The 25746-nt window shown below is 42.6% G+C and overlaps 1 protein-coding gene across 2 annotated transcripts in view; it reads right to left on the bottom strand.

Annotated features, from left to right (window-relative positions):
- sptb (spectrin, beta, erythrocytic) overlaps positions 1 to 25746 on the bottom strand; it is a 45029-nt gene that overhangs the window by 3709 nt on the left and 15574 nt on the right. For both annotated transcript variants that reach the window (XM_019279355.2, XM_019279354.2), the window contains 32 exons: positions 24444 to 24595; positions 24163 to 24336; positions 22532 to 22629; positions 21397 to 21477; positions 21135 to 21250; positions 20898 to 21010; positions 20624 to 20811; positions 19468 to 19585; positions 18526 to 18684; positions 17835 to 18137; positions 17597 to 17747; positions 16520 to 17390; positions 16292 to 16429; positions 15304 to 16063; positions 14858 to 15060; positions 12718 to 12808; positions 12183 to 12329; positions 10367 to 10633; positions 9730 to 9954; positions 9086 to 9175; positions 8499 to 8789; positions 8071 to 8201; positions 7629 to 7833; positions 6372 to 6595; positions 5935 to 6085; positions 4642 to 4886; positions 3434 to 3572; positions 2999 to 3083; positions 1894 to 2090; positions 1738 to 1799; positions 1368 to 1431; positions 761 to 1017 (listed from right to left, as the gene is read on the bottom strand). In XM_019279355.2, coding sequence (XP_019134900.2) covers positions 761 to 1017; positions 1368 to 1431; positions 1738 to 1799; positions 1894 to 2090; positions 2999 to 3083; positions 3434 to 3572; positions 4642 to 4886; positions 5935 to 6085; positions 6372 to 6595; positions 7629 to 7833; positions 8071 to 8201; positions 8499 to 8789; positions 9086 to 9175; positions 9730 to 9954; positions 10367 to 10633; positions 12183 to 12329; positions 12718 to 12808; positions 14858 to 15060; positions 15304 to 16063; positions 16292 to 16429; positions 16520 to 17390; positions 17597 to 17747; positions 17835 to 18137; positions 18526 to 18684; positions 19468 to 19585; positions 20624 to 20811; positions 20898 to 21010; positions 21135 to 21250; positions 21397 to 21477; positions 22532 to 22629; positions 24163 to 24336; positions 24444 to 24595 — 6496 coding nt within the window. The remainder of the gene's footprint in view (positions 1 to 760; positions 1018 to 1367; positions 1432 to 1737; positions 1800 to 1893; positions 2091 to 2998; positions 3084 to 3433; positions 3573 to 4641; positions 4887 to 5934; positions 6086 to 6371; positions 6596 to 7628; positions 7834 to 8070; positions 8202 to 8498; positions 8790 to 9085; positions 9176 to 9729; positions 9955 to 10366; positions 10634 to 12182; positions 12330 to 12717; positions 12809 to 14857; positions 15061 to 15303; positions 16064 to 16291; positions 16430 to 16519; positions 17391 to 17596; positions 17748 to 17834; positions 18138 to 18525; positions 18685 to 19467; positions 19586 to 20623; positions 20812 to 20897; positions 21011 to 21134; positions 21251 to 21396; positions 21478 to 22531; positions 22630 to 24162; positions 24337 to 24443; positions 24596 to 25746) is intronic.

Consider the following 25746-nt stretch of genomic DNA (forward strand, 5'->3'; position numbering starts at 1 on the left):
TTTTGTACATTTTACATGTGCCAGTGTAAGATCCATCAGCTCCTCGTTGACCTGCGCATGTCTGAAACGCCCAGAAAACTCAATAATAATAATGCTAATGTGCATTTTCAAATTCATGTCTCAAAAACATGCTGCCTGCTGATTTAAGTTCCCCATTTTCACATTTTCTGGATTTTATTTTTTATGTTTTCGATGCAAAATGTCTGTAATTATTACTCCACTAGGGGTTATTACCATATTAGCAAATACAAAGGAATTATAACTATAACTTGCTGGCATGTAAAGCAAAATCACCTTTTACTACACCATAACACCTGCTGTCTAAAAAAAGGACTAAGCTCGTGTGCTGTATGACATGCGTCGTGTGAATACATGCTATAGCTGAAGAGTTCTAGGTAATTCTTTCCGCAGTCACTGGTTTCCCTTTTCGTTCTTTTCCGATCTGAGAATAAATTGGAAAACTTGCTCCAGCTGTTTAATCCATCACAAAGAAAATGAACTCTGCGTTCATTTTTGTTTATATTGCTGTTGCAGATTGATTTTCAAAAGTCTGAGTGCAATATGTGAGGTAACTTGAAAAATAATGCAGGCTTGATGGATGAGAGAAGGTAGGTGATTTTTCAAGCGTGCTAATAGATTTTCTAACATAGAGAAATGGATGGAAGCAAGTTAAATGTCCGGGATGTGGACAGCAGATGACGTGAAGACGTCATTAAACGGGCTGAAACGTGCAGAAACAGCGCCGCGCTCCTTTATCTACCTCTTCATAGCCTTCTTATCTGGGGCCTCCATGTCGTGTTTGCGAGCCAGCACGCCCTCCAGCAGCACGGTCTGGGCTTTGGTGGGCTCGAGTGGAAGGGTGGCAGACCTCTCTGGTTTGTCAGGGGGCATCACTGAGACAGAAGGATCCAACTCCAGAGAGCCGCTCTCTCTCATTTCTGACTCGATGGGGACCGTGGAATCACCGGCCGTCCCCTCCTGAAGACCTGAACTGGGCTCAACTGCACCAGAACCAGACTGGTGGAGGAAAAACATATCAAGAGAAACAGAATGAGACAGAGGGAAAAATCTCAAATAAGTCAACATTTAACATGAGTGATTGCAGAGGATAGCAGAGCAGAGTATGCCCTTGAATTATGTATCCATGATTATTCATACATTCTTCAAAGAGGGTACTCAGCAGAGTCAAATGTAGTTTGTTTTAGAGAAAGGAAGTCAAGGACCTCGTTTAAACACAGGCGTGGTACGAAAATAGCACAGAGGAGAGGCTGATTTCCCTTTTTTTTTAAATATGTCGAGTCTCTTAACCAGAGGTCATGATATGATAAAGCACGGAGGACGCGAGCTGAGTGAGTGTAGCTACTAACCAGAGTCTGTTCCTCGATCGTGTACATTTGCGAAGATTCCTCTACAAAGCCGGTGTCTTCCCTCCTGTGGGAGAGAGGGCAGCGTGGGGTCAGCGGGGTGAAGAACAATGTGATTTTTTTAAGCAGAGAGAAACTTTGCCTGCATGAATGTTTTAAGTCAACAAATCTAGTTTAAATATAGTCTTTATGATAGTTTTAAGACACTGACCTCTCCGGCTTGTGTGTCGCTGATGAGGTCAGTGTTCATTTGTTGTCTCTACTTCAATAAAACGAGTCTTAAAACTGTCATAAAGACTACCAGACTGTGTGTATCCTTTAAGAGGATTTCTGTATGCCACTTGTCTGCATCTTGTCTGGCGTATGTGCGTACCTGCTGTCTTTATCTGAGCGCAGCTCGTCTTTAATGAACTGCCTCATCTCCAGCAACTCCAGCTGCAACACAACAGTGCACTGGAATCAGTACTTCATCCATTAATTCGCTTCGATTCGGAAACATAATACGACCCCACATCAGATTTTTTCATACCGTGGTGAGGCGCTCCAGTGCTGAGAAGCGCTCTTCCCACGTGGCGGTGGACTTCTCGAAGGCCTCGTGCCTCTTGATGAGTTTCTCCACCTCGTCCACCGTGTAGCCCAAATCTTTACTGGTCACGTAGGGCTCCTGGGCGATCAGCCAGGCCTCTGCCACCGAAGCGTCGCGTGCAAACTGACACACCTCCAGCACTGCAGGCGGAAAAGACGTTTAGAGTATTTATAATGTCGTACAGTAACACCATTTGAAAGCAACCTTCAAGTTTTCATTAATATTAATGCCGTTATTCGACCTATACTGTTCATACATCACACCTCCCATCTGCAAACAAAAGTCAAGACTTTGATTAAGGTTAGATTTAGGCTTCTTTGGGAATTGCACATATGGAAATCTGTGAGGACATTTCAGAAGGTGAAGATATTTTGGACATGGGGGATATTTTTAGGAAGGCAAGGACATCTTTTGGAAAACGAGGACATTCTGTGGAAAGTGGCAGTTACAAAGTGAGGGCATTTTTTAAAAAAGTGACGAGGGTTTTTTTTATTTTTTGGAAAATGAGGACTTTTTAGGAATGTGGGAAAACTTTTGGAAAGAGAAGACAATTTTTTACAAATTGAGATTTGAACAAAATGTGGACAAAACATTTGTACAAAAGGAAAGCATTGGTACACAGTGAGGAAATGCTTAGAAAACAAGGACATATTTTGGAAAGTAAGGATAATTTCAAATTTGAAAAAGTAGGATAATTTTGGCACAGTGACGATTTTATACTTTTTTTTGAGAGACGGCAAAACTTTTGGAAAGGGCAGATTTTTTTTGAGTGAGGATATTTTTAGGAAATTTGACTCAGAATTTGGAAAATAAGAATATTTTTTATCATAGTGAGAGCATTTTTTCAGAAAGCAAGGACGAGTTTTGGAAGGATAGAATATTTTTACGCCGCAATCTTTAGAAATGATTAATTATAAGAAAGAGAGATTTTGAGTTTGCAAAGTTTTGTGTGCAAAAGTTTCGGACATATATGAGCTTCCACATGAGTTAGTCATAGTTTCAGGTTGGGTTGTTTAATATAGATTTGTAAAACGAAGGTTATACTCACAGAGTCTGAGCCAGTCCCATCTGTCGTCCCACTTGAACATCATCTCCTTCCTTTTCTCCGTCAGCTGCACCAGCTTCTCCTTGATCTGACACAAGCAGTTACATATCAGCATTATTAAACAACTCAGCCCCAAGACTGACTATCATCCACTACGAAATTAGTATTGTGAAGTAATTAACCACATGTAAAATCCAGGCCAGGGTCAATTGCTCATTTAAATTCTTATGGTTTTTCCATTTCTAATTAGTGTTTGCTTTATAGTCTCCCTCATGAGTGGAAGATGAGGGGAATTTTTTTCTTTCGTGGCGATCCAATTGGTTCCATTGTGTCAGACCAGAACAATCACTCCCATAAAAGTAATTAAATCTAATGAAAGCAGCAATTTGAGGCCCAGCTGAGGGTGAAAAGGAGCTGTCTCTGCTGTCGAGGCCTTACCTCAGCAGAGTCTCGGTGCTTGCGTGTCAGCAGGGCCTTGCCGAGGTCTATGCAGTCAGTGAATTTCGCTCCCCTGGCCTCAATCTCTGAGCGGATCCCCTGGTGGTACTTCTGCAGGAGCTCCACTGATGAGACGTCCCTAATGGAGAGGAACAGAAGGATGTTAAGTGATAACTGGTAATGCAAGAAATGTATCTACCTCTGTTGGTTGGGTCTGGAACTGCATCAGCAAATTTACAGCTGGCCTCATAAATAAAAGCACGGGACCCCCCGTACTGTGAATCTTCGACACACGTTAGATTAATGTTACGCTGTAAAGTTATCTAGCACATCGTAAATATAATTTATACTTATTACTGTCATATTTCGCACATTCCAATCTGTTTCATTTATAATAATGCTTAAGGCTTCTTGCAGTAATTAACTTGCTTTAATCTTTATTTATTCATTCTCATACTGTGCTTATTCAGCAATACACCACGGCAAATTCCCAGCATTTCAAAAACCTACCTTGCGACAAACACAGACTGTGAGTCTGTTGCTGTGCTATATAAATTCATATTTGTTAGATATGGAGATAGTAAAGTTCAAAATAAGGTGCATCATTTCATATTCTGCTTGTGACAATGAAAAAATGAGCTGTGCTGTTATTTGGCTATGAATATTAACACCAACAAAATAAAACAGTGTCCAAAATTCTTGTTGAAACTGATATGAATTAAAAAAACAAACAAAAAACAACACTCAGAGGGCAAAGTTTCAGGTTTGTTTTCCAGCTGTCTCAGTCAGTTTTTTATTTCTATTTTCAGATTTCAGCAGTTTGAAAAAGGTAGAAATCAATGTCGATATAGTTTGAGGTTCTTTTTTTGTTGTTGTTATTAAATTATTTAGTTGAGCCGATATCTTATTACTAAGTAGGCGTTGTTCTTCTGTTTCCACCTACTACTCCCTGCAAACAGCTTGTTATCCAGGTGGCGGTTATCTTTCTCTACCCACAAAATAACGACTGTCCAAATATTAGTAGACGATTGAAATTCATGTGAGTAAAAGGTAACACTCAAACACTCAAAGACAAAGTTTTGGGTCTGTTTTTCTGGATGTCCCCTCTTGCAGTTTGTAATTTGCATAAATCAATGTTGGCATTAAGCTGAAATAGACTGCACGGATATCTGATCGAACTGTGAAGTCCTTGTCCGAGCTGTGCTCACCTGGGTTTCTCCTGAGTCTCTATCTGCTGGATGATGCTCTCCATCCAGGCCATCAGGTCTCGCACCATGGTGAAAAAGCGGAACTTCTCAGCTGTGTCCACCAGTCGCGCCCTGCGGCCGTCGCAGGCTTCCAGCAGGCCCTTCCAGGCTTCCACCACCTCTCTCTCCGTGGCCAGGATGTTTTCCGCTTTGCTCCCTGCATACTGGGCATGGAGGCGTGAAGCTGTGTCCTGGAACTGTTGGACCTGGAGGAAGGACAACCAAGAGTCAAATCAGTCGCACAAAGATGTGTTATTATTGTAGTCTCCGTGCTCACCTTAAATCTGAGCATATGTTCCATTTTTGTGACATAACAACAAGTTCAAAAGCCAATCGTGGTCCAGAATTAAACTTTTGCAATGAAAAGTATTTGCATTTATTGATTGTGACTATTTCACTGAGGAAGGAGGAGAATTTTTAACTAGGTAATTGACCAAAAAATATTTAAAATTCTTAAAAAATATCTTTATCGAGGAGATCTTTAATTGATTACATCATGAGATTTTTTAAGGAAAATGTAAAGTTCTGTGAGACATGCGACTCAGACTTTGACCCTTGTTGCCCAAATTAAACAACAAATTAAATTTAATGTGGTAAATATTCAAAATACTTTATTTATAGATTTTTACCACTTGGTGGCAGCAGGAAAGGGTGTAAATATTGTTGCATTATGAAGTTGTTACAATGAACGTGTTAGCAGACAGTCGCCTGACATAGCATTTCTTTTTTTAAAGTAATGTCTGCGGACACCTGGTGACCTGGCATGTCTAACATTGTAATATATAAATAGATATTATACATATACATATAAATAGAACATCCTTTTGGTTCTATTTTGGTCTCCACCACTTTCTCGGAGGGAAATATGCTTGCTAACTTTGCATACAGTAGTTTTATTAGAGCTTTTTTATCGATCTAGCGAGCGTGAACAAAAATAGTGAAGTTGTGGGATGTAAAACCAAAACATTGAGCTGAAAGATGCTGAAACATAAGAAACTCTCTCTGTGGGGTTGTCACCAAGATTGTCCCCATTCACATTACATATATTACATATTACATATAAATCTGTGGGCTCATTTAAAAGCAATGAGATAAAGAAGCTGATTATAATGTAAGAATCACCCTCCTGGACCACCGTTCACGGGTTTTTACAGTTCCAAAGACTTCCACACGTTTCCCCTTTAGAATAAATCATTAGTTCTTCTATAGGCTGCTGCCTGCTGTGTGTCAAACAGCTGATCCCTTGTACTGTACCTGTTTCCCTAGAGCGGTGATGTCTCTCTCAAAGGCAGCGTGCATCCTGTGGAAGGACTCGGCTTTGCTGAAGTCCTCTCCCACATCATCAGGCAGCTCTTTCTGCTTGTCGTGGATCTGAACCACGAGCTCCTTCCCGTCATCAAAGTACCTTTAAAAAAAAAAAAGAAGAAGAAGAAAGGGATCGATCTCTCAGTCTGTGTTTATCATCATCACATTTATCATCCTACAGCTGTAATCAATGTTAAGTTGTCATGCTCATGTTGGATTCTCTGTGACAGTGGGTTCTGGTTTGACGTCGTTAGTTGCCTCAGATATCAATATCATTCACACGTTCTGCTGCATCACAGGATTAGACATGAAATCTTAATTCCATCAATCCAGATAACCCGGCACGTGTGCTCGCGGTCAGCTGCGATCGATGCTGTTTTCCTTACTTGAGCAGGTCGTAGGATGTTGTGAGGAGCTGAGCGCGGGTGTCGATGAGCTCCAGCAGATCAGCCCAGCTCTCATTGATGGTGTCCTTCCACTCTGCCATGGTGGCCGACTCGGCGTGACCGGCTTCGATCAGCTCGTCTATCGTCTGGTTGACGAGGTCCACCCGCGCCTGACCCACCGTCCCCGTCTCCCGCGCAAACTCTCTGAACTTATCCCTCAGAAGCTAAAAGGGAATGGACAGGGACAGATAAGAGCAGGAGAGAATAAATAAGTCTTAACGAAATCTAAATTTCTCATGTTTTGCATGAAAGATGCTTTTTTATACTTGATTTAAACACCCGGGATTATGCAATAATTGCTCAAATCAAACATCACACGGTGAGTTTATCGTTCGTTTTATCATTTTCCTCTTCAGTTTTGATTTTTCAGTTACCGTTAATGTATGAATTCTAGTAAATAAGCATACATATCTTATCGAAAATGGGTTTATATAAAAAAGCACATGCAGCTGTATATTGGATAGGAGTGCTTTAATCACGGACTGACCAGTTGCTGTAAACAGACTAATGATAAAACCAATAAAACAGGTAGAAAATAGATTTTAACACTAGAAAACTTGTGACATAAGCCCAGAGGAGACATCTTGGTTCATACAATGTAAGCATGAATACAAAATCTGCCAGGAAACCAATGAAAGGACTCTCCTTCTGGTCCTGGTCAGCCGTTGAGAAGCAAAGTTTGGATTTTTTTGTTGTTGAGTAGACCAGATAAACGGTGAAACGAACCTCCGCAGAGAGAGAGATGGGGAGATGTTATGCAAAGATACCGCATGAGGTGAGAGGAAAAGATATTAGAGTCTGGCTCGATGATTTGGCCGCTCACCAACACAGTCAACAGTTGGAGCAGCAGTGGTTGTGACTCACAGCTCACGGAGGCAATTAAGGTATTTAAAAACCCTTTAGTGCCTGATTGCCGCGATTTGCATCCAAAAATTGTTTCTCCTCAACAACTCAATAAACATTTTCAACCATAAATCCATGAGGCGGATTATCATGGTTTCTTCTTTGTCAAATAATCCAGTGACAGTTGATGTATGCAGGCTCAAATAAAAGTTAGTCAGTGCTGCCTTCATCTCTGAAATTGGAGTCCTAAAGTTTAATTCCCCCTAAAACAACAACCCGGTTTCTTGTTGGCTCATGGTCAGCCGCAGGAAATTTAACGTTGTATGATATGATACGATCGCATTTGAATAATACCGTGACGTGGTCCAGGTCCTGGCCCATCTCCTGAGAGGAAGCCGTCGTGTCTCTCTCTGCGATCCAGTGTTCCAGGTCCTCCACCTCTCGGCTCAGCAGGAAGTGGTGGTAGGTGTGGTCCAGCTTCTTCCTGCGGTCCTCGGCCAGCTCCTTCAGCCCGGCGTACTGCTTATCTACTTGTCCCTGACGCCTGATGATCTCCTCGCTGCAGATGAGGTAAAGGGAGCGAGGATGGAAGGAAATGAGAAAAGGGGAAAAGAGATTGGATTTAGGTTTACTCTAGATGTGATTAGGATACAGGAATTATCACATTTTACAGGCTTGTCTTTCTTATCACCCTAAACCACAACGGACTGGGGACTACATGAATGAATTAGCATCCTAACAAGGAGTATAGATATATATTTTTTCTGTGTGTACATCCAGTTATAAAAGCACAAACCCGTCGGGATGGTCCTCAGCAAACATCTTTTGGGCACGGTCGGCCAGCTTCCGAATGGAGTCAGCATAGTCGTCCACGTTCTCCTTGAGGATCATGTGGCGCTTCAGCATCAGCATGGCGCTCTGCTCGTCCTGTAGAGATGGAAGAAGAGATGAGGCTAAGAAATTATGCGGAAATTAAGGGACAGACATCAAAGCGAAACAAAATACTACAAATGAGATCTCAGTAGAGGGTGCCACTTATGGAAAGCGTGTCAACTTAATTGAAGAAACCCCCAAACCATGTAATCATGTTAATACATGCAGTACCACTTGTTATTCGCCTTGTTTTGATTTAGAAGATTAAGTTTGTGTCGCAGACATCTGCGTCCGACTTAATCGGGCTGTTTCCTCGCCCGTCACGCGTCGCGCTCGCTCTCTGCTCCTCACCTTGGCCTTTTCGTCAGCGATCATGTAAAGCTCCTGCTCCCCTATCCAGGCCTCGGCCTCGTCCGCGTCATTGTAGTACTGCTGGGCCAGGCTGGAGCCGTTCAGCCTCTCCCTGCGCTTGGCCATCTCATCCTGCAGCCGCGCCCACGCCTCCTCCAGCTCCTTCATCTGGTCCACGATTCTCTCCGCCTCCGGCCTGTCCTCCGCGCTGGCAGCGTACGCCATCCTCCTCCCTCGTTCTAGTACTTCGTCGATCCGAGGCTGGTGGCCCTCGATCTCCCTCTGCAGTGTCTGGTGGACGGAGAAGGAGACAATGAGAGACAATTTGATGGTGTCCAAGTGGCCTCTGTAACTTTTCTGATAATCGTTTCAGTCATTTTTCAAACAAAACTAATGAAAAAAAGACGCAAAACTCTCCTGTTTCAGCTCCCAGCTGCTTTTCTTTGTCATATATAATTATAAACTGAACCTCTTTGGTGTTTTGGACTGTTGATGGGTTAAAATGAGCAATTTGAAGACGGCATCTTGGGATTTTATAGACTTTAATGAGCACAATGAATCAAAAAAAGTACCAAAAAATAGCTTACCTGGTTCTTCTTTTGCAGCATTTGCACAGTTTGAAGATTGTGGCCGTGTTCCTGTGACATTGCCAGGGGCATCCTCTCCTCGATCCAGAGCTGAACGAGAGGAGAAGAAAAAGAAGAAGATCATGACAATGAAAAGACAAAAGCGTGGACTGGTTTCTGTCGAGAAAGAGCTTTAAAGATGCCCACAGAGTATCGAGAAAAATGAACAGCACCCATCTTATACTGAATTATAGCACTTAAGAAAATGTCTCTGATATCTCAAACAGTAAAAATCCTTCTTTAAGCTGTCTCCTCCACCTGATTAAAGTGGATTTAGGCAGTGAAACCAATAAAGGATTAAAGCTTTTTTACCCAGATTCACCTGGAGAGTCAATTTCATGGAGGGAGCTGGTGGTCTTACTATCTTGCATACTAAGTGCACATACTGTAATTGAAAACTTCATTTCCAAATTAATAAGTTATCATTTGGGGGCAGAGGAAACATCCTCAGGTTCGGGCTTCAATATTTCTAAAAAATCTAAGTCCCTAAAGGTGCACTTTTAAAATCTAACGTTCTTTATTCTAATTTTGCGACATCAGTCATTTTGTGAGGGCAGGGAGTTTCAACTCTTTCATTTTCGCTCTGAAATTGGATCCATGCTTACAAGCTCGTCGGCCAGGTCTCTGTAGAACTGGTGGACAGCCTTGGCCGCCTCCAGTTTGCCCTTGCGCTGGGCCAGCGGCGTGAAGAGCTGCTGGAAGTCCTGCTGCAGGGCCTGCTGCTCAGCCTCAAGTTCCGGCTGGTCCTCCCTGCCTCCGCCGTGCTTCCTCACGGCCTCCTGGAGCTCGTCCAGCTCCCGCGCTCGGTCACGCACCTGATTCTCCGTCATCTGGCACAAGGGAGATACGATTAGGGAGAAAGATAAATCGCCTTTCAGGAGTCTAATCAGGACGTAGTGGAGAGTAAACCCACCAAAAGTTAGTTTGTCTTTTTATTTCATAAAACTTTTACCACGGCAGCACGAGTTCTTTTTCCAGCAAATAAAAAAAAAAAAAAATACATTAAAATTTAAATTTCTAGAGTTTGTGTTTGTTGTGTTTGGATGCAAACATGAAACACAAATACAGATCCGACACAGCTGCTCACTCACTCAAAGTTAATCCTGAGAAATCACATAAAACTCCAATATATTCACTCCCATGTTGAGATTTAACTACAGTACATATGATTAAATAGATTAATGCATCTGACTGAATTACAAGATCTTAAGTACATGCAGCGTACGCTACAGAGACACAGACCTGATGCTTCTTGAGCAGGATGTTGGCATTAGTCAGGTCTTTGACGTCCTCGTCTCCGGTCTGCAGCTCCTGCTGCAGCTTCCCGAGCCACTTCCTTATGTCAGTCAGGCTCTGGTCGAAAAGCTCGGAGCGGTTGGCGTCGAACAGCAGCCGGGCTTTCTCCTGAGTCGTGGACTCCAGCTGGTCCCACAGCTCGTGGAGTTTGGCCAGACGCTCCTTCACAATGGGCTCAAACTCGGGCTTGGACTCCATGAGCTCCTGACCCTCCTGCAACCACGAAGACATAATATCTTCAATATAAATCATATAATTCAAAGGTTTTATATCAACCTGAGTCTCTTTTCTTATGCTGCAAAACGTTTATATGTAATATTTCTGATCCTTTTTATGCATGTGGAGTTATGAAGCCACAGGAAAACGATGATGTTAGGCTTCACAGCTGCTACAGTGCTGACTGGATTCAAAATGACAGGGAATCAATGCAGCTTGACCTTGAATCCTCTCAGGTTAATCAGCCCTTAAGTGGTCTCTTGTTTACTTTAGAACAAAAGAAGATCTATCTATCTATCTATCTATCTATCTATCTATCTATCTATCAGTAAATAGTTTAGTATTCTGGGGCTTTGGTTATCGAGCATTTTCTAAATGCGATAAAGGCAAACCTGCATTCATGGCCAAATACTGTAATGATGACCTTGATGAAGCGACCTGCGTACAAATGTAGAAATCTGCAAATAACTTTTTTGGGGTTCGTAATAGGACGACAGAAACTCAATTTAGATGACTACACCGCCTGCAGATTACTCCCCCAGCTTAGACATAAAATGAATCACAATAAATCTGGACGGTGTAATGCTGAGGCTGGGCTTTTTATTTATTGTGTTTTGGACTTAGAGATGAATATTGTAAAAAAAATAAAAATAAATAACAGATAGATTATGCATAATTCTTGATATTAAATTGTACAAGGACCCTAGGACTGTGTTTGTGCTGCCAGAAAACTTAAAAGTTTACTTAAAAGTACGGTAAAAGATGTATCCAAACTTTCTGTGCAAGGACAAATATATTGCTGAAGTGGATAAGACTGTAAACTTCCAACAATAGCTGGGTTATTTTTGATATGACACCTATGAGAGCATGTGAGCAGAGCGTTCCCTTCACTACAGCTCGCTTCAAAAAAAAAAACATATACACTGCTCAAGCTGTATGTATGTGTCAGGTTATAGGATGTTTTACTACGACTAACAGTGGTACCGGAGTGAAGCTGGAGTGGGAGATAAGGTGACAACAAATCCACTCCGCTTACATTATCTGAATATTTGACATGCGCGTCTAAGTGTATGATTAAGGTACTCGATAAGATTCGGTCCTCGTTCTTGGAATATATTGCTACAAGACTAGCAGCTGTTGTGTTGAAGGGTCTGATAGATACACAGTTATAGTGTACAGGGATGCAAGACTCTGATACTGCCTCCTTTGGCCTGTTTTCTAACTGTCTGTATGTCAGAAAGTTCAATAAAAAGCATCTAATTAAGTGATTTAGGGCCTCACTAATTTGTAGGCTTGTGCATTTTGGAAGAAGGCAGAGCAATGTGATGGTTCAGAGGTGTTTGTTTAGATGCCAGTCAGTCAAAGATTGCTCATACTTTTGAGCAATCCAATCAAATATTAAGAATTTGATCAAATCCCGGAAGATAAAGATCCTGTCACTTTAAGATCTAATTCAGGATCCTGCATTAAATCAGGCCAACATGAAGAGAACACTCACTCGAACATAAAACCACTTGACGGACACACATACGCAGCGTTTACCAACCTGGTCTATTTTGTTGAGCCAGTCCTTGTTGGAGGCCAGCTCAGCCATGAAGGCCTGATGTTTCAGCCACTTGCTGTGGAGGTTCCTGGCCTCGTCGTACGACGTATCCTGAGCCGTCAGCATCTTCTCGTTGATCCACAGAGTGAGCTGAAGCGTGGAGAAGAATGTCAGGGATTAGCGATAAAAAACAACAACTCAGAACTCGGAGCACGCAGGGCTGCAAAACTTTGGGGTAAGTCGTGGAAACATCAGCATTTCAAATGTGCACAGAGGTGACTTTCTTTGAGCTGGATTTACTGCTTTATCTTTGGAAAACAGAACATTTACCAATTAGCCAAATGGGATGGGGAAGATGCAAATGTAGTCTAAGACAGCCTCATCAGGTACCACTGTGTCACAGTAAACAAAGCAGAGTGTGTCTGGCAAACTGACTACTGAGACTCGATGTCAAGTTGATCTCAGTGAGGGACGTGTTTAACTAATAATTAATGCACTAATTGATGCTACCCAGTGATTACAACATCAGTGAACTTACATCCTGGGTGTTTTGCAGGAAGTGCTGCAGGTCTCGGTTGTCTTTGAGCTTTTCCGACACCTCCCGTGCTCTTCCTTTATTCTTGTTATGCCTGAAGGTCAAAAACAAAACCAGTAGGAAAATACATTAAAAACACAGCACTCCCTCCGCCTCTTAATTCAACAGCTCTGTCTGTGACATAACAGGATGCATACGACGGGAGAACGCACAGAAAAATACCTGACACAGTAACCTAAAACAGTCATCTGTTTCTCATCCGCCGCCGCCGCTACACCGTGAAGAAGAGCTCTCACTTAAAGATCAATATCCATTATGGCGGGCGCCTGTCTACCAAGCTGAATAGTGGGAGTTAATGGGAAAAGGCTCCCCGTGACCTCTTTACTGCCTCTTGTTGACATTAATGATACAGCGATAAGAAAGCTGTTTCACTGCTGAGTCGGCTGAAAGCCAGTTCGAATGAATGGGTTTATTTTTCCACATCAGGGACAGAAAACTATTCACCAAACTGCTAAAAGTTACATTTAAAGTTGGGTACTAAGGTTAGATACCACGTAACTGCAGCGTAGAAACAGGTGAATTATACATAAGCTGAAAGAATATGCATAATTCAGAAGAGAGCTTGCATTCAGGAGTATTGGATCTTTGCCGATACGCCAACTTTTGCCGTTTCAAACTACTTCTGGCGGATTGCCGATACCGATGTAACCGATGCATGCGCACGTTTTTTTTCCCCGGCCAACTACAGAAAACATCACGTCCTCCTCCTGTGGAGAAATTAACATCTTATTATTAAAGTTACTCTTATTTTGATGGCCCCGCTGCCAGATGTAGACATAAAATGCAATGATTTGCAAAATGTGTTTTTTTTCGCTGGTGCATGTTTGTGTTTCTTCTTCACAGATTTATCGTAATGATCAGGATAACGGCTCTTAAGATGAGCGATTAAATGGGTAACGCTGAGCTATCATTGCAAATAGAAATGCTTATTTTGACCAAAGACTTTGACTTATATTTAATTTCAAAGCTTTTACCAGCCTCTACTGATTGTGTGCCCATATATCATGCATCCCTACATGCTACACTACTTTTTCCGGGCCCGGGATGGCACCTGTCTGTGGGTTGCTCCACCACTTTGGTCCGAAATATCTTGAAAAAATATCAGATGAATGATATTTGGTGAAGGTTTTTTCTGATGCCCTGACGTTTCCTCTTGGGCCCAGCATGAGGTTCATGTTTGTGTTTTTTTTTGTTTTGTTTTTTTGTGAAATATCTGAACTGGATGGATTGCCGTGAAATTTAGCACGCACAAATGAATTCAGGATGAACAGTTACAGCTTTTATCCTCTTAAGTTTTCATAGCTTAGCATAACCTCAGGACAAAATGTGCCCCAGTTTGTCCAACACTGAATACCAGCAAGACTAATAAGACTACAAACATTCCCATCAGCCTCTGTTGTTCTTTATGTTAATTAGAAAATGATGGAATGCTTTAAGGTGGTCAACAAACTCGATAAACATATATACCATGTTAGCAATGCTGACATTGGCATTCAGATCATCGCCCTTCACTGTGCTGAGGCTGTTGACTCAGAGGAGATTAGAATCAGTCTTCTCCGTCTTCTTTTTGTATTTTGCAAAGCCGCTATTGATTTTGTTTGCAATCACTTCCCACAGGTCTTCATTGTCTGCACTTGTCAAGGTGGTGGTGGTGGTAAATTCTCTTTCTATCTTTATCTCTGATGTGCTTCCAGCGGTATGTTTCTTTCCTTGTTTGTTTCCATTTTAAGCCAGTTTCCAACATTCATCCCAATATTTGAATATTCAAAATATGTTAAACTGCTGTTAAATCATGAATTTCTAATAACATCGCTGATTAATCATGTGGTGAGAGAGTTAGGACTAAGAACTTTTCGACTCCTACGTCGACTTTCAGAGCGTTTTTCAGTGAAACTCTCAGACTCAGAATTAAAAAGAAATATTCAAGGTTTTCCAGGCTGGAATCAGTTTGAAAATTGATTGTGACTGTGGGACAAAAAGAGAAAGCAGCCTCTCCTGAGTCGAGTGAGTACTTCACTGTAATAATACATTTCTACTGTTCAGTTGTCCTTCACTGAAATACTGAACAAAAACAAAGACTGACCTGTCTCGGATTGAGTCCATCTTGTCCTGAACTTTCCCAGAGTACAGGTTGTTGCTGTCCACAAGCCGCTGTCCGCCCTGCAGAGCGCCGTCTATCTTGTCCTCGTTGGCCTCCATCGTGCTCACAAAGTCTTCATGTTTCTTCAAAGCTTTCTCCGCTCCAGCCAAGGTGTCGGGCTTGTCTATGTGGGCCAAGGTGTACTCCTGCAACGAGCAAAGAAAACTATTAACAAAGACAAAGAAAGAACGCTCTCGAAGTCGACAACCAGCTGATGACATTACATGACAAACATGCGGTGCGGTAACTGACCACGCTGCATTCTTCCGTACCACATTCTTCTAAATACCTGTAGCATCACTACCCCATCATTTAAAGGCTAACCCTCACTCTGATTACTCTTCCACTTAAAGATGAGAGGAGTCATGGTCCGACACCACAAACAGTACCTGATTGTTGAGGATGGCCTCTACAGCCTTGGCGTCCCTCATGAACTGCTGGAAGCCCAGACCCTGGTCCAGGAAGTTCTTGCGGCTGTCCCACATCTTCTGCAGTTCATACCAACCACGGTCCAGCCCCTTCAGCCTCTGCTCCAGCTGCTGGTACTGAGGATCATCCTCCTGACCCTGTGTGACCTGGGCACCGGTGTCCCTCACGCGAATAAAGTCCTCCTCGTGGTTGTTTATGTCTTCCCGCACGGCGTCATGAAGGCTGAGCTGCTCCTCGGCCTCCGGCAGCGTAGCGGGCATTTCCTCGGATGCCACCGCCTTCTGGATCTTGAAAAGCCAGGACTGGAAGTCATCCATGTCCTGGAGGAAAGTTTGCAACTTGCTGACCTCGCCCAAAGAGTCCTCTCTGTCTTTCAGGGTCTTTTTTAGCATGTCCCATGCCGCATCGAGCTCCTTTCTGCGGGCCAGGATGTCTGCGGCGTTCTCCGGGTGGTCTTGAGCCAGCTGATCGGCCTCATTCCTCAGGAAGGTGAGCTTGGTGTCAATCGCGGCTAAATCTCTCTCCATGCCAAACAGTTTCCTCTGGATGGTCATGACGGCTGCAAGGTCGTTGCCCAAGTCCTGCGTGGACTCGATCACTCGTGTTTTGTCTCTGATCCAGGCGTCCGTCTCGTCACACTCCAGCCCGTAGTTGTGTAGACTAACGGCAGAATCCACTTTCCTCTTCTTATCTTCCACCATAGCCTTGAAGGCCTCCCACCTGAAAGAGAATATTTTATCGAGTGTTTTCAGTCACTTCAATGTCACAAAGACTCTTTCAAACTTTGCTACCAAAACTTTCGATACGCCTCGGGTCAAAAAGGAAAAGATATGACTCTTTCGTTATTAATCTCAGGTATAACACTGAATGATTCATTAGAAATGTACTGTACAAATAAGCAGTGAAATATACGACACACATAATGAATGGATAACATATTCAAAGCACCTCTTATTCAGTCGCATCTGACATTCTTTGACCTCTTTGGTGCGAGGGTGTCTGCTGTCCTCAAGCTGTTTCACAGCTTTGTTGACATCATCGACTCTCGACTGCATATTTGCCATATCTTGAGCTAGAATGCTCAACCTGGAAACAAGAAACGTGCCCATTAATGGAAACAACACACAGAAAGATATAAAAGATATATTTGTATAAAACATAATGTGTTCACTGTACCTATTCTGTACTACTTCCAGATCCTCCAGCTTGTCAGGCACCTCTAAATCCACCAACCACGTCTCCTTCTGGCCCATCCAGAGCTCACATGCGTCTGTCTCACTGAAGATGGTGTACAGGGCCATAGTGTCATCCAACCTCTTCTGTCTCAGGTCAGCCAGAGCCATGAGCTCCATGTAAAGGTCCTTGATGTCCTTCAGACGTCTCTGGATATCGGGGGTGTTTTGTAGCTCTTCTGGCAGCGCGTTGGCCTGTTTGGATAGTGCGTCTATAGTGGCTCCGTTCTTGATGGTTTCATTCCTCAGGTTGTTGTGCTTCTTCAGTAGCCGCTGGGTGGTGTACTCATCATGGCCCACGTCATCGCTGCTCATCTGCCTCTTGGCGTCCAATAACCAGGCCTTGAGATCATCAGCATCTCCCTGGAACTGGAAGAACCTCTGGGTGTCCTGGAGGTTCTGTTTCCGAAATGCAGCCAGCTCCTCCAGCTGCTGCCATTGCCTCGTGATGTCGTCCATGCATTCCTGGACCTTCGGGGAACCGAAGTGCTTGGCCTGGATCATCTTTTCTCCTTCAGCCAAGACCTGTTCGAGGTTGGCGCGGCGGGCTCCGAGCTCATCCTCGAAGGCGCTGTGTTTGCTCTGCAGCACCAGCACGCTCGTCAGGTCCTTACCATAATCCAGGGAGGAGAAGATGTGCTCCTTCTCTCTGATCCAGCTCTCCAGCTCCGTCACCTCCCACAGGAAGTACCAGAAACGACGGGACTGCTCCAAGCGAGCTCTTCGCTGGGCCGCCAGGGCGCAAAGCTCCTGGTAGCACAAGTCCAGGTGCTGTACTCGGTCACGGATCACCTGGGGGTCACATGGCTTGTAGGCTAGGGGAAAAAATCAAGGACGAAAAAAACATTCAGAGATTTGTCAGCATTCTCAAATTCAGACTCCAAATCTGGGAAGATATACTGGGAAATATCTGATCAGACAATGATCCGTTCAAGGTCAAGGTCCATGGCCTGCAATCCCTTTAGTGCCCTGATCCCTAATAAAACCAGGAGCAGGGGGTGTAATGAGCCACTGCACTTACTATCTCCATTGGCGAACTTGAGAGCAGCAGCACTGGCGCTCTGTACTCTCTCTGCCTGCAGAGCGATGTCGTTCTCTAACAGAGCATGTTTCTGTAACAAGTCCTCCACTTCCAGCAAGTGTTTCCCAAAGTCGGGAGACAGAAGTCGAGCCTAAAGAGAGGAGGCAACAATCTGATTAATTTAGAGTCTAGAAAACATGCGATGATTCGATGAACATTGCTTGTTCCTGTGCCGCACCTTCATGTCATCCATCCAGCTGATGATGTACAGCATCTCCTGGAAGATCCTCTGCAGGGTCAGGTTCTTTTCCAGACGCCCGCCCCGAGCCTTCAGCAGCTCCTGCAAGTAGTCCCACAGGCGCAGGATGGCGTCTTTCCTCACGTCGATGCGTTTGGCGTCATGGTATCGCTCAGACTCCAGCTCCTTCGAGATGTCCACCAAGGCCTGAACGCGTTCCTCGTACGCGGCGATGTCCGTCTCAATGGCGTCGTGTTTTTTCTTCGCCGCCTCCACCGCTGGAAGGTCATAACCAAAGTTATCCTGAGGGGAGAGGAGCAACACTTTTACTTTTTATACTATACATATGTATAGAGTGGAGTACGCTATTTCCTTCCTCATGGAACATTTGCAAAGCTGATTAAATATAATAATTATTATTATATTATTAGTTAAATATGTAAAATCCAGCTTGCTGGCACATGGCAGCATATCTCGGAGCATTACTGCCACCTGTAGGTCTTTTGTTAACTTCTTCTAACTATTTCTTATTATAAAGTTGCACTTTTTGTGTGTGTAAACAACCTGCCGTGTCAGTTAATCAATGCAAATACTGTCACATACATGCAAACAGGTGTTCTAAGTGAGATTGAGACACCTCAGAACAAATACCAGATGACAATAGTCCGTAGTTTTGTTGCTGATGTTTTACCTGAGACACTAGTCTCTGGTTCTCCAGGAGCCAGGTCTCCCTCATGGCAGCCTTTCTGTCGAATCTTCTCGCCATCTGCTCCAGCTTCTCCTGTCTGATCAGCTCATCTCTCAGGACGCGCTCTCGCTCGTGCTCCGCCCTCTCCAGGCGCTCCCAGGCCTGCAAACAGGTGATGAGACGGATCATGAGGGCTGCGATCGCTTTCTATTTCAGATTTAAAAGTTCTTCGCTTGATCCTGTCCACAAAGACCTGAAGACTCACTGCATCTTAAGGACCTTATAATTAGGGCTAGATCCAGAAATTCATCAATTAATTTTCTTATTTTGTGTTATATCAGACCTGTGTACTAGTGACATGCTTTTTCTTTTGACAGACACGTTTTTATTTTCATCGTTTGCCTGCCAGACCTTTATTTTCCTGCAGAGATGGCCTGTATTGTACAGTTTACTGAAGCGCACTGTTGCATTATCAGTATAATTTAATTCATTTGTGGTTTAATTGTTGCCTTGGGATTGTGCCTCAGCTAAATGAATGATTTTTGTTCATCTAGCTGAGCTGAAAGCTTTGAACCACAGACTTTTGATCAAAGGGGAGACCATCTTCATATGAATCCAAAGCCAAACATTTCTTTATAATAACTGTGGCTGAAATGATTAGTCCAGTAATTTGTTAGTGGATTCATCACTAAAGTCTGTTTGTTTTTGTTTTTTAGCAAAAATGCCACATTCCCTAATTTCAGCTTCTCAATTGTGAAGATTTTCTTTGATTTATTTGTTAATTAACTGAATATCTTTGGGGGTATCTGGACTGTTGGTTGGACAAAACAAGCTTTTTTTTAGATATTAAAATCGTTTTATGCTATTTTTTGTTATTTTGAATTTTTCCAGGCTGAACGATTATCAATTATTTAAGAAAATACTCTGAAGATGAACCGATCTTACCCTGTTGATATCTGCGACCAGGGCTCCCTCTTTAGGCGTGTAGACTCTCTGGTTGTTGGCCCTCATACGACTCTGGATGGTGAACAGCAGCACCTCGAGGTTTCCCTTCTCCTGGAACCTGAAACGAGTCAAACAAAAAATATATATATTTATATTTGTACTGCAGTTACGGCATTTTTTAGCATCCTCACTTCAACAGAGCAAACTTTAACCCACACTCCATGGATTCTCTACATTACTCTTAAATGTATCCAATGGCAACCTCTCTTCTTTTACATCTCTGAGTGATGCCCACACCACAGTTTCAACCACATCCACCTCCACGCACAAATACAGTCCAGTTGGCACATATAGTTGTGTCTAAGCATTTGATCATCCCTTAAAATCATGTTTAACAATGTATTTCTATCATATTCATCACTAAATATATACTTTTTTAAATTAGAAGGATCATTTTTATGTCAGTATTTCCTTTTGTCTGGATGCACATTAATTGTGTTCATGAACATGCGTGACACAGCTTTTATTTATTTAACATATTTTGGACTAACTCATTTTGATAAATATCTGCACATTTAAAATTTTTATTACCTGTCAAAACTTTCCTGCACATACTGCACGGCTCTTTTCATTTTAAAAATGACTGTATATATATTCAGAGTTTTTTTTAATCTTCCTATAAATTTTCCTATTTCTTCTTATTCTTTGTTATGCACCAATAACACAAAGACAAATTCCTTGTATGTGGAAACATGATTATGATTCTGATTTATCTGATCAGGAATGAATCTGTTTGTTTGTTTGTGACAAAATCAAATCAAATATATGTTTTCTAAGTTTATAAATATGGATTTCACTTGGCTGGAAACAAATCTCATCAAAAAATAACATAATAATAACAATATCACATAACAGAATCCATTAGATTACTTACTAAACTTAATAATAATGTTTTTAAGAATAAACAACAGTCAATAGATGAATTGCAATTAACTTGGTTTCCTGTTAGATTTCATAAAAAATGTGTTGCAACTGTGAAATCTGCTTAATATGAACCATTGCACAGGTTTTCTTTTTCAAACACTGGACAAAGAGTGCAGAACAGAACAGAAATAGAGTGTGCTGGAATGGGGAGGGCGTTTTTGGCTCGACTCACTTGGGCGGCTTCTCTACGGTGCGGTAGGTGTTGAAGGCCTGAAGCTGCTGCTGAACTCCAGTCAGAGAGTTGGCAAGTTTCCGGTTGTTCAGCACGATAATGGTCTGCTCGATCCACGTCAGCAGGTCTGACGCCAGTGTCTCGTACTTATCAATCATCTTCTCTGTCTCGATGGCGTGATCCAGAACCTGAAGGCAGAGGAGGTCGAAGACGGTCAGGCTCGTCAAACTTAACGCATCAGTACATAAAACCACGCGCCATCTTTCCATCTCACCTTTCCGACTCTCTTGCCCTCGACGGCGAGCTGCTTCATCTTCGAGAAGTAGTGGTAAAATGCCACGACGTATGTGATGATGGACTTCTCATCTGGGTTCTCCGTGAACACATCTACAAAACAAAACGGCATATGAGTCAGTCGCAGCCAAGCCAGAGACATCTCTTTTTTCCATCAGGCTTAAAGCTCATAAACATTTAGTTGGACATGAAGGCGCAGCCTCCATCAGCCACTCGCCTTCTGGGTCTAACAGTTTGGTCACGCCGAGCTTCTGCTCTGCTACGTTAAAGGCGTTCTGGAGGTTGTGGGTCGGGTTGGACCTCTTCAGATTGTTATACTCCACCAGATCTGGCCTGAGAGAGAAGGATGGAGAGAGGGGAAAGAGGAAAATGAGACAGTGAGAGGAGAATGCAGAGGACAGACACTAAGCAGAAAGGCTTCATGTGTGTTTACACTACAGAGCTGGTGAGAGTGGATTTGGTCATTCATCTCTCCTTACCGGTGTTTGTGTATGAGAGCGTTGAAGGCCATGCCGTCTTTCCAGCTGGTGGTGAAGTTTGTGATGTTGACATTGGGATACCTGCAAAACAACAGCCAGGGGATGTCATTGACTAAACATAGGGGACGTTGTTGAGAAGCTCCTGTTTTAAATCAGTGTCTGGGATCTGCTCTGCTCCTCGGCATGTGCAACATTTCTGCAGCTTCAGGCCTGAGCGGATGAAGTATTTTTCTCAGAACAGTGGCATTTGAATGAATACTGCTACACTTCAAATGAATATCTTTAACCTAGTGCAACATTGTGGGGAATTGTACTTATTCATTTTCTAATTTTCTAGCCAAGAGTGGGACGGGTAAATCGATTTCACACTCTTGTCTGTACCGTGAATATGCCGTGCAGACAATACTAACTTAAATAGTGGAAACAGCAGTTAGGCCGGCTCTGTCCAAAAGTAACAAAATGCACCTGAGTCACACTGATCAAACAAACACTTTGACATTTTGAGAAACATGTTGCTTAGTTGCCGTCTGTCAGGTCTTACAGTAGCTTATATTAAACACTGAAAACAGGGGAAACAGTTCGCGTGGCTCTGTCCAAAACTACCTAACCTAAATCTCACTAATTAACAAACTAACTTAACGAACGGGGAAACTTGTGGCTTCATTTGAAGATGTCTCCTACTGCAGCAGGGACTTATTTAGCATAAAAGAATGAAACTTCTCGTCTGACTGTCAGCAAGAAAACAAATAAATGCATTTTAAATGACGAGTATCAGATATATTCTGTACTCTGAGCGCTGCATGTTTAATTAAATGACTTCTTAATATCAAAGTAAAAACTAAAGAGTGCCTTAATATTTGTTCAATGGACCAATTTTAATTTCATATGGAAAAACAAAAACAGTACTTGATTTTATTTATAGAGCACTTTTAAAGCTGCACAAATTAAATACCTAGAACAATATAAACACAAAATTAAATACTGAAATCAGTTTTTAAAAGCTGAATTTCGAATCGCAGCACACACCAAAATATATTTCTAACCACTAAAAAACATACAGCTGTGCACGGGACAGGATTCCCAATGGGTATTTACAACAGCTTGGCGATTTTTAAGGTTACACATCCCCACTTACCCTGCAGTTTTCATCTGACACCACAGAAGCAGAGCATCCTTGGCTGAACGTGTCTCCTTCTGGTCCGCCTGGCCCGTTTCCACAATAATGTCCTGGATCTGATGAGGAACAACAAGCACAGCTGGATGGTAAATAATGAAACTTAACTAATGACTGCGAGGTTTGCAATCAAATGCAACAAGCAGAGAACAAAAAAACGGTGGTAACGTGTCACTAATATGATGTACAAGCAGGGAACAAGTGGCACGAATACATAATTTATCATGGCTCACAGTAAAATTAGGAGGTTTTTTATTTGTGCAAAACAAAACTCATGTCAAGTGGTATATCATCAATATTATTAGCTCATTGGATTCACACAAATCTATACCCGGGGTCCAGTTGATAAAAGGAGAGGTGGTAATTATTGAAGTTCTTATTTTCCCACAGTGTGCCAGTAATTAGAGCAGTGATGTGATCTGAGAGACAGGTCCTGAGAGAGGGCTAAATTTAGCCAGCTTTGGTTCTCCTTGGTTCATGCAGACTGAAAAGATACAGACAGGACCAAGTCAACTTGATTTCTTTATTTCTTTCCGGCTTCGTCTCTCCTTTTTTGAAAAGTCTGAATAATGCAGGAGGCCATATTGTTTGAACTAACATGTCTAAAAATAACGGCTGTCAAATTAAAAATAAATATATGCCCCCTTCCGAGTAGATAAAAAGAGACATGTTCTGATGTTCTGGGTGTGCTTCAAAAACAGCAGATAATAAAGGCTGGAACCTGAAGGCATCACATCCGAGGAAAAAAACATCCCAAGGCTCTTTCTGTGCTACATGCATGCACATCTGAAGTGAGACTAAAACCAGTTATAATGTACTCTAATTTTATAACAGTCTGTTGTAGCATAATCATAATAACATATGTAACAGTCAAGTGTGACCAGCTCATCTTGTTATGTTAAAAAAAAAAACATTAATATCACGTCGTTATCAGACCAGAACTGTACTTTAGAGTTACACTTGTGATTAAATACAACATGCCAGCCGTAAATACTTCTAGTCCATAGGGAACAAGAAGGTGGTCAGTTCAAGTCCAGCATGGACCAAAGTGTGGAGGGTGGACTGGTAGCTGGACAGGTTCCAGTTCACCTTCTGGACACCACAAAAGTGCCTTTGAACAAGGTGAGGAACCCCAAAACTGCTCCTGAGGGGCCACTACGTGGCTACTTCTGAGCCCTTTGTATGTGTGTGTTTGTATTTCAGGGAAAATTTCTGAGCCCTTTGTATGTGTGTGTTTGTATTTCAGGGAAAATTAATGTAAAAATTCTATTATTTCTATAATGTTTCAGCTTTTGTTGACACTGTCAGAGAGGAATTAATTCCACTTTGTGTTTATTACTGAGGTCTTGGTGTGTGCTGTTGTTTCTAACGTTCTGGTCCTCTTATGTTTGTAAATGGGGTGGCCAAAATATTATAAACACCTCTCAATAATATAATGCAGTCCAGTTTAACACCACTGCGAACTACAACCTTAATAATAAACATAACAGTTACGTGAACACCTCTCTGACAGTGTCAACAAAAACTGAAACATAACTAGTTCATACATGCACTTATACAACAAGCTGTCCTTTGCCGAGGTCTTGGTTTACCTGGAAGCGAAGGATGATGGTCCAGATGAGGCCGAGGATGAGGCGATGGTTGCCGTCGACGATGTCGTGTGAACCCATGTTCTCCAGGTGGACCCTCTGCTCTTTGAGGAACTGCAGAGCCTTGTCCACATTCTCCAAACAGTGGATACGCATTCGGCCTTTGGTGGGTTTTGGCTAAAGACAGACATGAGAAAGAAAGGCGAGATATAAAAAAAAAAGTTATGGAAAGTTAAGAACCACAAGAGAGAGAGATGGATGGATGATGCAAAGAAACATCTTACCAGTCGTTCGCCGGACAGCACCTCCAGCAGTTTAATGAGCATGCGTCCGTCTCGCAGGTCCAGATAGAGGTCAGAGATGCGACAGCCGACCCGGGACAGGATTGAGTTGACCCATTTGGTGAAGGTCTTCTTCTGAACCGCCTCACGCTCGTCTGATGGGAGCACAGAGTTCAAGAAAGAACGTGAGCAATGAAAACACTACAGAGCAGCACCGCTGGAGCTGGAGCTGGAGCTGGAGCTGGAGCTGGAGCTGGAGCTGGAGCTGGTGGGGGATTAACTGTTCTGGCACATTTAGATAGATGGAAGCTGAGGAAATCTGACTGGTTAAAATGAATCCTCAGCACAGAGTTAAGCTGCTCGGATGTACCCAGTTATCAATATTAACTGGTAAGAATTGGAAACAGGCACAAATAATCATATTTCTGCCTTGACGTCAGCTCTGCCTCCATGAAATATCTCCACAACTATGCACCGATTATGAGCCAATGGGCCCCCCACACCTCCTACGTGGGCGACTGATATGACTGATATCCTGCAGGTGATCCAGAACTCGCAGGTGCTGCCGAGGCCAAAAAAACTAAACCTCAACTCAAGTATTTAGTACACCCACAGCAGGTTCACACCAACACTCCTCTGCACAGATATTATACAAACTACCACGCACAATATACAAAAAATATCAATGGAAACATGAGATGCAAGTTATATTTTCTTAGAGAGCTGAGTTAACTTTAATTTAACTGGATTTTTAATTAAATGTTACTTTAGCCTCAGTAGACTGTGTAGGCGTCAAGTGAAGAAACAAGTCTCGGATTTGATTGCCAGATACTCAATTTTAACCCGAGTGTCTAACAATGAAATGTCAACAGTCACTTTAAACTCTTCAGTAATGCGTCCACGTCTGTAACTTAAAGTCTGTGCTTGTGATTTCTTTCAAAAATGGTTTGCTTAAAACACGTGAAAAGACTTTGAACGATATATCACTGAAATGTGGAGTCAGAGGTCAAAACAGTTTTCAGTCCAGGATTTTGTGGGCGGTCCTTAAAGGGTGGCTCGATGACACGCTGACGCCACCCTTCGAGTGGACACGCCCCCCACAGTCCTGGAGCTGAGAATTCATTTTTACCTGATTTTGCCACCTAATTTCATAAACATGTCAATATTTTTAATCATTCAAATTTGGCTGGGTGGTTAATAACACTTTCTTCTTTGGCTTGACACTCAGAACACATATTTATTCTTATTTTACACAGACTTTAAACCTTGTCACAGTGCTGCCCTGTTGGCAAAGACAGCCTCTCTG

This window comes from Larimichthys crocea, chromosome XXIV, assembly GCF_000972845.2.
Source record: "Larimichthys crocea isolate SSNF chromosome XXIV, L_crocea_2.0, whole genome shotgun sequence".
Classification (NCBI taxonomy): Eukaryota; Metazoa; Chordata; class Actinopteri; family Sciaenidae; genus Larimichthys; species Larimichthys crocea.